Source organism: Sciurus vulgaris, assembly GCF_902686455.1.
Source record: "Sciurus vulgaris genome assembly, chromosome: 6".
Lineage (NCBI taxonomy): Eukaryota > Metazoa > Chordata > Mammalia > Rodentia > Sciuridae > Sciurus > Sciurus vulgaris.
Window position 1 is genome coordinate 40,766,798 of NC_136466.1, and position 14,213 is coordinate 40,781,010.

At 42.5% G+C, this 14,213-nt stretch overlaps 1 protein-coding gene across 1 annotated transcript in view; it reads right to left on the reverse strand.

Annotated features, from left to right (window-relative positions):
- The window catches only part of TRPC7 (transient receptor potential cation channel subfamily C member 7), a 167,384-nt gene that overhangs the window by 14,267 nt on the left and 138,904 nt on the right, over positions 1–14,213 (reverse strand). Inside the window, exon 8 of the mRNA XM_079144701.1 lies at positions 3,163–3,358. Within this exon, the coding sequence (XP_079000827.1) occupies positions 3,163–3,358 (196 nt within the window). The remainder of the gene's footprint in view (positions 1–3,162; positions 3,359–14,213) is intronic.

Below are 14,213 nucleotides of genomic sequence, written 5' to 3' on the forward strand. Positions count from 1 at the left end.
GTGCTGGGGAAGAACTTGCCCTGATGGAACACCTAGTCTGGCTCATGATGGAAGTCTGTTAAAGTGCTCATCAGCCAGTCTTTGACTGAGAGGTGTGCTGGGGCCATGGGAGGATCTCATGCTGGCCCTGACCTGGCCTGGGGCTGGGAAGGCTGCCCCATGGCTGTTGTCAGAGCTCAGCAGTTCTCATCCTGGTCAAGTGGGGATGTGTGGGATAGAGAATGAGTAGGAGTTCACAAGTGGGAAAGGCAGAGGGAAGCATAAACAACTCTGGAGAAGGTCGGCAATAAAGAGCAAGGAAAAAGCGGCTGAGAGCTGAAAGTGAAATCCAGGGAGGATTTTTTTAGTTCTTCTTTTTTTTTGTTTTTTTAAAGATCAAGGGACGTATTTAAATGCTGACAGGAAGGATTAGGTAGAAAAGAAGAGAGTGAAGACACTGAAGACACTGGCCAGGCTGGATAGGTTTATCATGCAGGGGAGGTGCAGGAGGGAGGGAACCCCAGGCTGGGCAGGGCTGGCCCCAGGTGGAGAAGGCCTTTCCGGCCCAGCTGGAAAGGGTCAGGTGGCAGGCACAGCTGCAGGAGAGTTTCTCATAAAAACTGCCTAAGACTTATTGAGTGAGTAAAAAAGTGTTCACAGGGAAGGATTTGCAAATATTCTTCATCAAAATTAAATGTGGCCAAGAATCCCTGGCATTTTTCATGGTTCAGTGAGGCAGGTGGGTGTGTGAGAAGTTCAGAGGAGAAGTTCACAGCCCAGAGGGGCTGCAGTGTGTTCTCTCCATCTCAGGCACCATTCCAGGCAAGGGAACCTTGACAGCACAGTTGTGAGCTGGCCCATGACTGCCCTAAGTTAGGGGGCATCTCTCAGCCAATTATGGGCTTTCCGATGCCTCAGTCATTAGGAGTGAAGCATGACAAGCTCGCTAGGATGTGGCAGCTGCCCTGGGTGAGTGTCACAAAGACCCACATATTTTCTAGGAGCCATCTGGTTTTCTCTTGAATGCAGAGAAACTGAGGCCCAGAAGGACAGAGGACTGGTTAGAAATAGCTCATCATCTGCATAGGTGACCAAATATATGAAATGCTTTTAAAAAATCTATGTTGTTTGTCCATTTGCACAGTGCTGCGTTCTCCCGGGGTGACAAGGTGGACAGCTAAGACTTTGGGACTTGGGGCACCTCTTCCTCTCACCTCTTGCCTCTTTCAATTGCTCATTCTGTGTTTTGGTGGTGCCAAACATGTCACACCGTTTCACCCCTGAGACACACTGTTCCAAAGGTTTGGAATACTCTTTTTTGTATGAGCATTATGGGCTGAATTGTGTCCCCTTAAAACTCCTATGTTGAAGCCCCAATACCTTAGAAGGTGACTGTATTTAGACATGGAACCTTTAAAGATGCAGTTAAGGTTAAATGAAGTCACAAGGGTGGGACCCTAATTCAACAGATTGGTGGAAAGGTCACGCAAAGACACAGCAGGAAGGTGGCTGTCTGCAAGCCAGAGCCAAAGAGGCATCATGGAAACCATGCCTGGACACCTTGAACTTCTAGTCTCCAGAACTATGAGGAAATGAATTCCTGATGTTTAGGCTACACACTCTGTGGGATTTTTTAAAATGAAAACCCTAGTAAATAAAGACCAGAGGTCTTTATTACTTTTTTTGAGAAGAGAAATTACAAATAATCATTTCTTATAATTTAAGCAAAAGTGAGAGCCCCAATCTCCCCTCTCCATCCCCTAGAGGATGTGGTGGCATCCTTGAAGTTCCCTTTTCTACCTTTGTTTTCTGTATATTTGCATTTGTATTAGTATGTGACTATGAGATTAGTATGAGACTATTTGTAATTTTTCACTTAATAATATCTGAGGGATTTTTTCCATGTCAGTACAGAAAGGACTTTCTTACTGTATATATAAAATATTCTATACAGTATTTGAGAGTGTGACTGTGTCATGGGTTACTTTAACATATTGATGGGTTATTTTCAAGTTTTCCTTTAGTGAATATCCACATTTACACATGGATCTATTCCTAGAATTGGAAGAGCTGAGTAAATAGGTTAGTGCATTTTAAGTTTTAGCTTGTTTTATTTAACTTTATGATAGACAAAACAATGATGTGATTAATAAAGCATAAGAAGATAAAAAGTACAAGGGAGGACACCTGCCAGCAGGTCCTTTCTTATGGCCTCTTTCAGAGGTTTGTTTCTTTTTCAAATGCTAATACGATCACAATTGAGTGTACAGTCCCTTTTCTTCTCTTCTACAAGACAGAGCACACTATATATATTATTCTGCAACTTGGTTTTTTTTTTTTTCACTTAACACTATAACTTGAGGATCTTCCACCATCAGCATATAAAGAATATCTTTATGGTTTCTTTATAAAGATGCACAAGTGTGCTATTGTTCAGAAATAAAATCTATTTAATGGGATTTCTGTTGCTCATTTAGGTTGTTTTAAATTTCTTGATGCTTTAAACAATCAAAAGTTTACAGTTTGTGCATTTTAGATTTTGGACAATTTACCCCCTGATACTTTTGCCCCTTGATTCCTTTATCTGCCTGGAATATTTTTTCCATATTTAAATAGCCATCAAGTATCACCTCTAGAAACTTCCTTCCCCCACAGTTCATCTCTCTTTGCTTTGCACTTTCTGTTCCTGGTTGCACTGATCCCAGAACATTAAAACTTATTGATGACCATGCCTGTTTTTCTCAGTGGACCATGAGCCCCTGGAGGCAGGGTCTGTGTCTTAGTCATTTTTGTGTCACCAGTGCATAGCACAGGTTTGGCATAGAGTAGGAACCTAATAAATAACGTGAGAGGCAGATGGGGAGTGGGCTGAAAGACAGTCATTCTGATGTGCCCTGGGCCACTTGCATGATGCCCTGAGGGGTCACGTGTCAAAGACACATGATTCAGGACCCCAGTTCTTCCTGCTCTCACTGGGCCCTTCTATGTGGTGGTGCCAGTCATGCTATGTGGCAGACTGACTGGAAGCACTTGTTGGAGCAGTCCCCAAAGAATGTCTGGCGCTTCTTGTTTGAACTTAACATTTAATAACACACAGGCTTCTGATGTCATTGCACAAGTTGCTCAAAGCAGCCATGTCAAGTACCCAAGGAAGGTGGATCATTTTCGATGAGCTGGTCTTACCTCGATTTCCTGATAGGAGTTGTTGATCATGGCTATTAGCATGTTGAGCAGCACTACCACCATGGTGACGTTATAAACGCCATAGAGAACGTAGCCGATGTTCTCGATGAATTTGTGGTCATATTTCAGCACCACCGAGATCACTTCAGATAAGCCAAATATGGACCAAAATAAGGTTTTAAAACTTTCTTCAACCCTACAAGAAAATAGACAGTCCTTTCATGCATTCCTCATGGGCTTACACTTTAATGAATGCTGTCCTTGACCAGACTTTAGTGGTCCCCCTGGTGTGGGGATGAGGCTTGTTGGTGGGATCTATGTTCTGAAATAATGAGATCTTCAGATTTCTAAAAAAAAACTTGGAAAGAGTGTAATAAATGGCAATCTCTTCCTTTTCCATTCAATCTATTTATTGGGACTCCTGGCTGAGGTATCATTTTTATCTTGCTGTAATTAATTAAACATCTAAAATTAAACACCAGGGCTAATGTTTGTTCTGAAGCACTATCAGCTTCAGAAATTACATGGTTCCTTCGGTAGACTCTTAAGCATCTTGTCTCAGTCTACACAGCCCCACATGAAGGGGAGTGAGGGCTGTGACCTGGGGAGGTGGGCGTGTCCACAGATGGCACTGGCTTCCTTGGGGCCTGGTATTTGCTGGGCACTTGGCTGGGCGCAGCTCATATAAGTCTCATGACCACCTGTGTGGTGGGCTCACTTTTTCCTCCATTTCACATACCTGGGGCCAGCTGCACCTATTAAGTCTTCTAAACTGGGGTGGAATTGTTAGAAACGAGAGTGTAAGGTCCACATTGTTGAAATTCACCAGGAAGCTGCACAAATCTCCCCCAGTGGCTCATTTAGGCGGATGTTGCACATGCTTTGAGTGTAGTTTAGATAAGATCTAGCTTTTAGAACATCGTTCTTGGACTCTTTTGAGACTGAGAAGTTTCTGAAATACAGTTTTAAGACTAAAGGCCAAACACATTTCATAGTCCCTATTTATGGCTATGCCCATGTATCAGATTTATGACCTTGAATATATAAGAAAGCTGAATTTTGCCTGGGTGGTTTAGAACATACCAATGTAGATGGTACCATTCAAATGGCTAAGTGCAGTTCTTTAATCATGCACCCAAATTTTTGTTACCATTGTGAGAAAGAAAAATAACTTCTTTTTAACATTTCAGGTTTTTAACACTCCACCCACAAAAGGCCAGGATTAACTAGATCTCAAAAAGAAAAAAAAAAAAAAAAAACAGCGTCTCTCAAGGATTGATATTTATTTGACTAGATGTATAAAAGTACTAGTTCTTGTCACTTGAGCTAAAAATCCACTCTTGACTTGCATGAATTTACAGCTTTCCTGAGTGTGTGTGTGTGTGTGTGTGTGTGTGTGTGTGCGCCTAGCCAGCTGTTTGACTTGTTCCCTATGAATCCAAGAGTCTGAAAAACTGGTAGGTGAAGTTGGGTTTGTGTTGTTAGTGTTCTTTTTAAATTTCTTTTAAGGCTGTAATTTTGGAACATTTAATTCAATACAGTGTTAGCAGGAAGAAATTTGGTTATGGGGTTTGAAGTAACGACTGGGTCCCTAAGCCATGACTGCAGAGATACAGCTCCTGATGCTGTTCTGAGATGTGGAAAAGCAGTTTCCTTATATGAGATGCGGCACCAGCTTTGTGGGACACGATGCCACTTGCTGTGTGGCAAGATTCACTGAAGTACTGTCTCCTGTTGTAAAACAATCTTATGGTTATCATCCCAGTGGAAGACAACAGTGTAGCCAGAATCCAAAACCACTGGATGAACCCCAACTCCCAAACTGGTAGGGGACAGTCAGGATGTGAACTCTTTGATGGTTGTTCCCATCAGGGGAAAACCAGAGGACCCACCCTTTCTGAGAGAGGATTGGGAAGGCAAGTGCTGGCTCAGGACTCTGCACTTGCCATGAACAATGTAAAAAAAGGATAATACTTGTGACTGAGAGATGCTTTACCCAAATTCATTTTTCTTCTCTTACCTCGGAACACCCCACAAACTTTGGCTGACATGAAGGAGGCAAGCAATTATAGAACGTATCCATGGAAAACCTTCTGAATTTCAATCAGGTAAAATGGGACTGGTTTCAGTATATATATTTTTTTCTCATTTGCTTCTCACCATGAATTTTGCCACTGAGCCCTGCTTTACCCCTGGCTTCTAACTTAGGTATTCTGGGTTAATAATCAGGAGGAGGCAGAGCTGGCCCATTAAGCATTGTGTGTTGTGGAAAAGAATACTTTCAAATATCTCAACTTTTGCTTTAGCTCCTCTACCTGGACCTCCAGCAGAGAACAAACACAGCTTGGAATGATGATCGGTTCTGTTTATTGCCTGTTTTCCAGACAGATTCTATTCTTTACCTGTTTCATTTCCATTCTATAGTTGAGAGTTTAACCTCTGGACTTGGTCTTGACCATGATTTTTAGGAGACTCTAATTGTAAGGAGCCCAGACTCAGGGGATTGCCAGGGTGAAAGTCAACCCCTCTAGAGCAATAACCAGTTGTGCCAGCTGGCCAGGAAGAGCTTTTGGCCAAATTATGCATTTCTAACAATTTTTCAAGCTCTGAAGGGACAGGATCTATGGCCCTTGTTTTTTCTTTTTGTTGTACTGCTGGGGATTGAACCCAGGGCCTTTTGCTTGTGAGGCAAGCACTCTACCAACTGAGCCATATCCGCAGCCCATGTTTCTTCTTTTTATGAGGCAAAATGAGTTGAGATAATAAAAATATTTAAAGAAAAGGTGGGTGCATTGACTTGAATCACCCAAGATGACCAGATTCACCATTTGGGTCTCTTGGGTCTTTCATTTGTACCCATTCCTTGTGACATGACCATAGAAAATTAACTTGTAGATATCAAAAATATAATTAAAAAACTATAAGGCAAAAAACTAAGGGAGGAAAAAAATCTGTATTTGCAAACATGAGGAAGATAATGGATGATGTCCTTAATATCTAAAGAACTCTTATAAAAATCAACATGAAAATGATAGACAATCGTAGAAAGCAAAAGGGGAGAAAAACTTTAATGAAAACTATAGTGACAAGAGCTTTACAATTAATGTGAGGTGCCATGCTGGTGTCATTTTCTAATTTTAATATATGTGGCTGGAAAGAAATAAAACTTGGCCTTACTCTGCTGAGTGGGAAAAGATTTGTGTTACCTTGACCTGGAAACCTACAAAAATATATTCTCAGAGAGAAGGTTGGTTCTGGCAATAAGCCAGTAGTACATTACTGATCCCAAGGGCTCAGACCTTACAGTTGGCCCTAGAGTCCTGGGAGGTTATTATGCTCTCTGAGTTAGACATTAATCATCATCCACAATTTTCATGGGCAATGGAACATACAGCATGGGACACTCTTGTCACTGGGGAGATCTGGGACTAGCTTTTAGGAAAAAAGTGTCTTGGCATGGGCTTAACTGATGTTTACCAAGAAGCCACTCCTCTCACAAACTAGTTGGTTTCAAGGCTAAAATTGAAGTTATTTACTGACAGGGATGGAAGCCACTTCCTTCCACCCATGCTGCCTGTAGAGTCACAGATTCCTTCAACTGTGTCAATCACAGGAGGCTTCACAGAGATAGCTAGGGGAGTAAAAAAGGCAAAGGTGCATAGCTGGGTTCAAATCTCAGCAACATCATGCACTGGCTGTGTGAGTTTGGGCATGTTACAAAGCCCATCTGAGTCTCAATTTACCCATCTATGAAATGGGCACAATGGCACCTTATTATTCAGTTTCTATGAAAATTGAGAAACCTATGTGATATATATAATAATAGCCCAATAAATGATAGCTACTATTTTGATTCATTTGTGTATTTTCTGAATTTTGTGTACCAGGTTATGAGGATATAGTGGTGTCCAGAAAAAATGTGTTTGTCCTTTTTTAGGTCCCGGTAGAAAAGAAAGCCCACTAAAGTGAGAGAATGCTGTAAAGCCATAAGCAAGTTTTTCTGTTTGCCTCTGCCTTCCTCAGTCACACATATAACTCCTCAACTCCTTAGGTGCTTCCCTCCAGGTCTGAATGAAGTTAATAATTCAGTTACTTATTGACTTCTCTGAACAAGCCTCATTTTCTTTCCTATCTGCAAAGATGATCACAAACCCTCGATTTCATGCAAATTCTCCTTCTGATTTCTCCAGTCCATGCTGTCTTTTTATTTTTGGCTCTTGGCTGGCAGTGGAAGGGACTGAAGTTTAGTCAATAGGCCATCCTAGCATAAGAAGCACTCCTAATGAAGGAAGAGAGAAAAGTGCCGGTGAGTGATGTTGAATAGAACATGATTCACCCTTCTCTGACTGGGCGGGGGTGTGAGTGTGTGGGAAGGTTGGGGCTGATTTGTCATGCAGAAAGCAGGGACAAGGTAATCAGTTCTCTACCAGGTCTGTCTCGCCTGGATAATGAGACTTTAATAACAGGTTGCCTGAAGAGGCAGTTGTGTATGGGCCTCAGAGAACAAACTGATCAACAAGGCGAGGGTTTAGGGAGATTGTTATGAAAATTGCTGCTTCTTCAGAATGCCAGGACTCCCTCCCCCCACCCCACCCAGCAGTTCAGTTCAGTTACCTACCCAAATCTGCACATAGCAGGCTAAAATTAAGCAGGAGGATCAGACCTCAAAAGGCTGTTTCTTGGGTTCAGAAGATAATAGTGGCTGCTGTGCTAGAGTTCTACCACAGGGAAACAATGCCTGCCTGCCATCTGAGCTGGGTTGATGGAGGAAGGTGTCTGGAGTGAGAACAGATCTTACTAGAGGGCTTGTTTCCCCAGTGGCCCAGACCCAGAGACCAAAAACAGTCAGATTAGGCTTGAGGTAGGTCAGGACAGATGGCCAAGCACCTAAGGAAGTCTGTCACCCTGCAGGGTTTTATCCTCTGAATCACCTCCTGGTTCTACCTTGGGTCCTGAATAAGGAGTTTGATTTAGACAGTCCAGAAGGAGAGGAGTCTGTCCACAGAATCAATACCAAAGAACTGGGATTGGCGTAGCCTGTGCAGCCTGGATTCATTTACATTGAGGGTTAAACTATAATCACAGTAACTTGGGAACTCTTCTTCGAGGACAGAGTCTAAGCCTTCTTGTCTTTGAGATTACACACACAGCCTGACACCCAGGAGGCACTCAGTATATTCAATGTGAATGAATAGATCTCTGATGCACATTTTGACTTCCTTTTCTCTGATCCTAGTTTTAATGGTTGATGAATGGGTCAGTATGTGTGTTCTGAAGTCAGGCAAACCTGTGTTTGATGGTAAGTTTTTGGCCAAATATCTTACCCTCTGTATGTCTTTTTTTTCCCTAGTGATAAAGTAGGAAAATAATATCTACTTCATGGGATTGTTGTGGGGATTAAACAAGTTAATAGGATGCTTTTGAGTTGCATAGAATACTGTCTGGCACTTACCAATTGCACAATTAAAGTTACTAATTTTATTATTATTATTAGATTTTTCCTCCTTCCATAACTGCAAGAGGCTTTAGGATCTGACTGAAATCCTCTCGCACCCACCGTTAACTCTCAGAAGAATCCTTTACAAGTTGAAATCAGATCCTGTTCCTCCCTTCTTGGAGTCCATATGGTCAACAATCAAAACCAATCACCTGGCTGAGCCCTCTAATGCCAACCTGGCTCCTTCTACCTTCTGGAGCCCCCCTGGGCAGTTCAGTTTCCTGTCACACTGTCACTTTAAGGAATGACAATTTAAACTTTATTTCTACCCCAGAATTGAATTTTAGTGAAAAAAAGGTAGAAATTTCTTTCCTGTCAGGCTGCATCTGAGAATAAGATGGAGGATGTGGGGAAGCATCTGGGAATGTGCCAAGAGGCCATCGTTCAAAGGAGCATGTTTTCTGTGTATTCTTAGGTCTCTTTCCTCAAAGCTTTGTGGCCTTTCAGCCTGGTTCAGAGGCTCAAAGGTACCAGGTTTTTCAAATCCATGTCATGGATAAGAATGAGAAAAACAAATAAGTAAGCATTATATGATAGGAGAATGCTATAACAGACCTTATTATTCTTCTGAAAATTTACATTTGTATTGTTTATTAGAAAGTTATACAAAGATAAGAACTTATATTACATCTAAACCACTTTGTTTTGGACACATCAAAGTCATTTTCATTTACCCAGTGTCTCTGGGCCTGACCTGGGCCCTATCATTGACCATGTAGTGTCCTTCAAGTCTCTGAATTTCTCTGTGCTAGTTGCTCTGCATGAAATGGGCTCAATAAGCTCTCATACCCTCAAACACACTTATTAAAGTTGTAAGATGAAAGGTGGAGATAACTTTCACAATGTAATAAAGTATGATGATAAAACCTGGCCTGTGGAACTTCTGTATCGGGATGCCCATGTTTCAACACTGACCCAGGAACCTGGGAAAATCTGTCCTCTGTGGGACCCAGTAGGTTGATGCCCTTCCATGTTCCCCACCTACGAGCACATTCAGCATGCTCTGCACAAAGACAATGGCAGTCAGCCAGGTCCTGTGTGCCATAGGGTGACCTATCCCTGGCTTCTCTTAATAGGACATTGGTTTTGGTGGGTTTTACAACATAACTCAGCCTTGGGTGCCACAGCAGGACACCCCTGCGTGTCCAGATCCTTGCACTGTATCTCCTCTGCATGCCTCCTCCATCCATACGGCCACTCCCTTAGTGCAGATGCACATCCTCTCTGTGACTCCCTGCCAGAGCCTCCTAGCTCGGGTCCCTCTGGAGTTGCCCTTCTTTCAGGTTCCTTTATTGCAGAATGTTTTCTCTGTTAGCATGCCTCTTTCCTGTGATTATGTGATGAACACCTGTCTTTCCAACCAATCTGCAGCCATCGTGATGAAAGAGGCTGAGGCTGTTCTAACCACCTCATCCCCCTTCCAACCTGTCCTTCACACAGTTGCCACAGCATTCTTCCTCAAGGCTTCTTTGAGCATATCTTCTTCTTTTTTAAAAGCCCTTAGTGGAGACTATAACACCTAATTAGGACTTAGCCCTCCACAATCTGATTCCTTCTGGACTCTGATTTAATCTTCTGCCATCTCCCCAAACTCTTACCTACTTGTAATTCCTCAAAAGTGCCCTGCATAGGCTGGAATGCCCTCTAGTCATCCTCTAAAACCTTCCTAGGGCTACCTCTTCCATGAAGCTGTTCCTGGCCCTTCCAGGTAGAGTTCAGCCACTCCTCCTCACCATGCTGTCATTTGCAATGGTCACATGGTGTCATAGCTGCTAGCTGCTCCCCTTCTCCCCTAGTTTCCACTTGTCTACAAGTTCTCAGAGGCATAAGGAATCTCTTATTAATCTTCATGACTCCAGGGACCAACCCAGGACTTGGCATAGAGTGGCTGCTCCCTAAATGTTCCTAAATGAATAAACTCACCTTGGAGTAGAGGGCTTGTTTCACAATGGGGAGAATCAGAGGCTGCACAGTTAGAGCTGAGATACGTAGACTCATCAAATTCTTATCAATAATCAAAATCTGGATTGAGCATCCTATTCTTTAGAATTCAGTACCACAGGAAAGTGATCCAACCTTTAAAGAGACAGGGCCTTCACCTGAAAAGCTCATGGGTATGGGGTTCCCACTCTTGTTAATTTCAGGTCAGAAGGTGGAGGATAGCCTTGAATCATAAAAATCTGGGTTGGGATTCTCTTCCTGGCTCTGTGATCTTGGATAAGTTCAGGATCTTTATAAGCCTTGATTTCTGTAGTGGTATCTGTGTCATTCCACAGCAGGGATTAAATGAGAGGGCAGATATTCACGTGTTTGTCGTAATGTGTGTTCAGCACATCGTATTTATTATTTGTATTCCTGCCCCTCACTGCCTCCACAGGGACTGTTTGGAGCCTTGATTTCTCTGAGCCAGGAGTATGTGAGGCTCAATCTCCAGACTTGGACACTTGGTGGCAGGTAGAACAGCATTAGAGTGGGGAGGATGTATGTGGACAGGATCTTCAGGATTCTCTTTGCCAGCCCTATACCCTTCAGTATCACTGGAAGGAGATGCAGCTGGCTTTTCTGTGACCTGGATAGGCTAGGCAGGGCTGGATCAGTGCTTTCTTCTTCTGGTGGGTATATGAATCCCTTTCTTTTACAGTGGGGAAATTTTCCATAACTGTCATGGAAAATAGAAGCTTCTAATTTTGCCTAGCACTGCTGAAACTCCTTCCATTAAAATAATTCCTGGGGAGACAGAACAATCTTAAGAGAAGTATTATTTTTGATTAGAAAAGTGTCAACCCAGCTCTGCTATGAAGCTGACTCCACAACAGTCTATAGAAAAGGTTGTCTGGGATCAAACTTTGAGAGATGGAGCCCACATTTAATCTGCAATCAGAGTTAAATGGGGGAGGCCATGTTCACCCACAGGGGAGAGCAGGAGCCCACCATGTGTTCTGTTGGCAAGTTCTCCATTTCCCTGCTTTGGGTCACTTTATTGCCCCTAACTTTTCCTATTTTTCTTGTATTTGTTTACACATAATAATATTTCTGTCAAATGCTGGGTTGCATCTATGACAATGGTCACATAGCCTAGGTGTATGGTAGGCTGTACCATCTAGGTTTGTGTAAGGACATGATATATTAGCACAGTGATAAAATTGCTTTGTGTTGCAATTCTCAGAATGTAACCTTGTAAAGCCATGTGTGACTGTATAAGGAGGGCATTTGTTCTATGCATTCTCTCCCAGCTATATTTCATCTATGAGCTAAGGACCTTGTTTCTCTTTCTTTAACACCATACTAATAGTTCTGGGACTCCAAGTTTTCCATACAATCTGTAATCAGAAATTCCTTGCTTTATGGAATATGTGCACTTCAAAAAAGTTGCCTATAAAACAACATCCAAAAAGCAAATCCTATTTCTCCACTCACTTCCATGATATAAGCAAAACTATGTCCCCAAGAAGAATGAAATTCCTAACAATCTGAACTGAGAACTTAAAAAAAAACTTTTCCACTTCCTCATCCACATCTTGGAATACTTTGATTTTGTACTCTGAGAGCATAAAACTGATCTGAACACCTTGTCTTCCTCCCTTTGGTCATTTTCAGTTTGTAATAGAAGTGGCTTGGAAATAATGAACTGCCAGCAGGTGTGCTATTTGTCACGTCCAGACAGGTTCCTGCTCACCAACCAGGGACCCTTGTCTCCAAGCTCACCCACCTACGACCTTTGTATCCACTCTACTCCCTCCCTTCAGGCCAGCCTCTGTCAGGGAAGTGGCTCTGAAAAACAACCCAGACCTTTGGGAGAATCTTGGTTCCGAAGTGGAAGGAAGATGAGAAACTGAGAACCACTTATAGGATCTGACTTGAGGGCTCAGTCTTCTTGGATCTGCCTATCTACTCAATACCTTATGCTTAAAAAAGTCTGCCTGCATGGCCTGCAATCCTACCAAATAAGATACTCACTTAGGTTAATGAGCTTCTTGCTTTTGAGATTCACAGATCTACAGTGACTGCCACCTCCTCAACTATGCAGTGATGAAGTTGGATCAGATCCACATTTCTTATCCTGTGATCCTAATACTACCTGTGCAGAAGCCTGCAGAGCCTTTGTTAATATGGATTTCTTGGCCCTACCCTGGAACTACTATAATTAGATGCTAAAAATTGTCCCAAATTTTGTCACTCCCCACACCCCAGGTGATTCTGGTGTGGTTTGAAGACCACTGACTTCAGTTAAGGGTGTTCATGTTGTTTTTATTCACACTTTTGGGTGAATCAGTTCAATCCATCCATTTTCTTCTAGCTCCTTTACTGAGGTCTACTGGATGGAGGAAATGGGATTTTGAATGTAGGGAGGGAGGTATGTGACTTTGAAGCGGGAATACACTGGGAGTTAGTGCAGGGCTTTATTGAGGGCTGGAGGTTACAGTTGGTAGAAAAATTTTATTCTCCTTATCTTTCCTTTTGTCTCAGACTATCTGCTTTACCCTCTGCCTCACTATATCTTGGTAAATCTCTAGTGGTACTGACTTTGGTGACCTGGCCTGGGACCATACTCCTAGAGCCAGAAAGGCTCTTTTTGTCTGTGAAACAAAACTCACAGACAAAAATCCCAGAGAGATTCCTAACAGCTGCCTTTAAATTTTTTTTTTAATTTAAAAATGTTTTTATTAGTGCATTATAGCCATACACAATAGTGGGGTTTGACATGATCACACATACATGGAATATAATTTGTTTCCTTTCAGTCCCCAGTGCCTCTTCCATCCCTTCACTTCTCCTCCATCCCTGCTCTACCTCTTCTACTCCACTGTCCTTCTGGCCTTCCCTCATCATAAATAATAAATTTATTATTTTTACATATTGGTGCTTCCCTACGGTATAGTCACACATGCATACAGCATAATTGGGTCAACATCATTTTGCAGTTCCTCCCTTTTCCCATCCTTACCTCTTCCCACTCAACCCTGCTCCTTCACTCTACTCTACTGATCTATCCCCCATTTTTGTAGTGGTCCCCATTCCCCCCTGCCTTATTTTGCTCTAGCTTCTGCATTTGGCCTTGACTTTCTGTGTCTGGCTTGTTTCACTTAGCATGATGTTCTCCATCCAGTTCCATCCATTTACCAGCAAATGCCATAATTTCATTCTTCTTTATGGCTGAGTAAAACTCCACTGTGTTTATGTACCACATTTTCTTTATTCATGCATCTGTTGATGGGCACCTGGCTGGTCCCATAACTTGGCTATTGTGAATTGAATTGCTATAAACATTGATGTACCTGTATCACTACAATATGCTGATTTTAGTTTTTCTGGATAAATACCAAGGAATGGGATAGCTGTGTCATATGGTGGTTCCATTCCTAGTCGTTTGAGAAATTTCCATATTGAACAGCTGCCTTTTAAGTGGATTCCTGAACAGCCTTTAGGAATCCAATTTTCCCTTGAACACGGCCAGAACAGAGATGGGGGGGCAGGTGGTTTGGTTCAGAGTGGAGGTGGGGGATTCTTGCAGTGTATTGCAACCCACATTTCCCTTCTGTAGGATCGAGTCTTC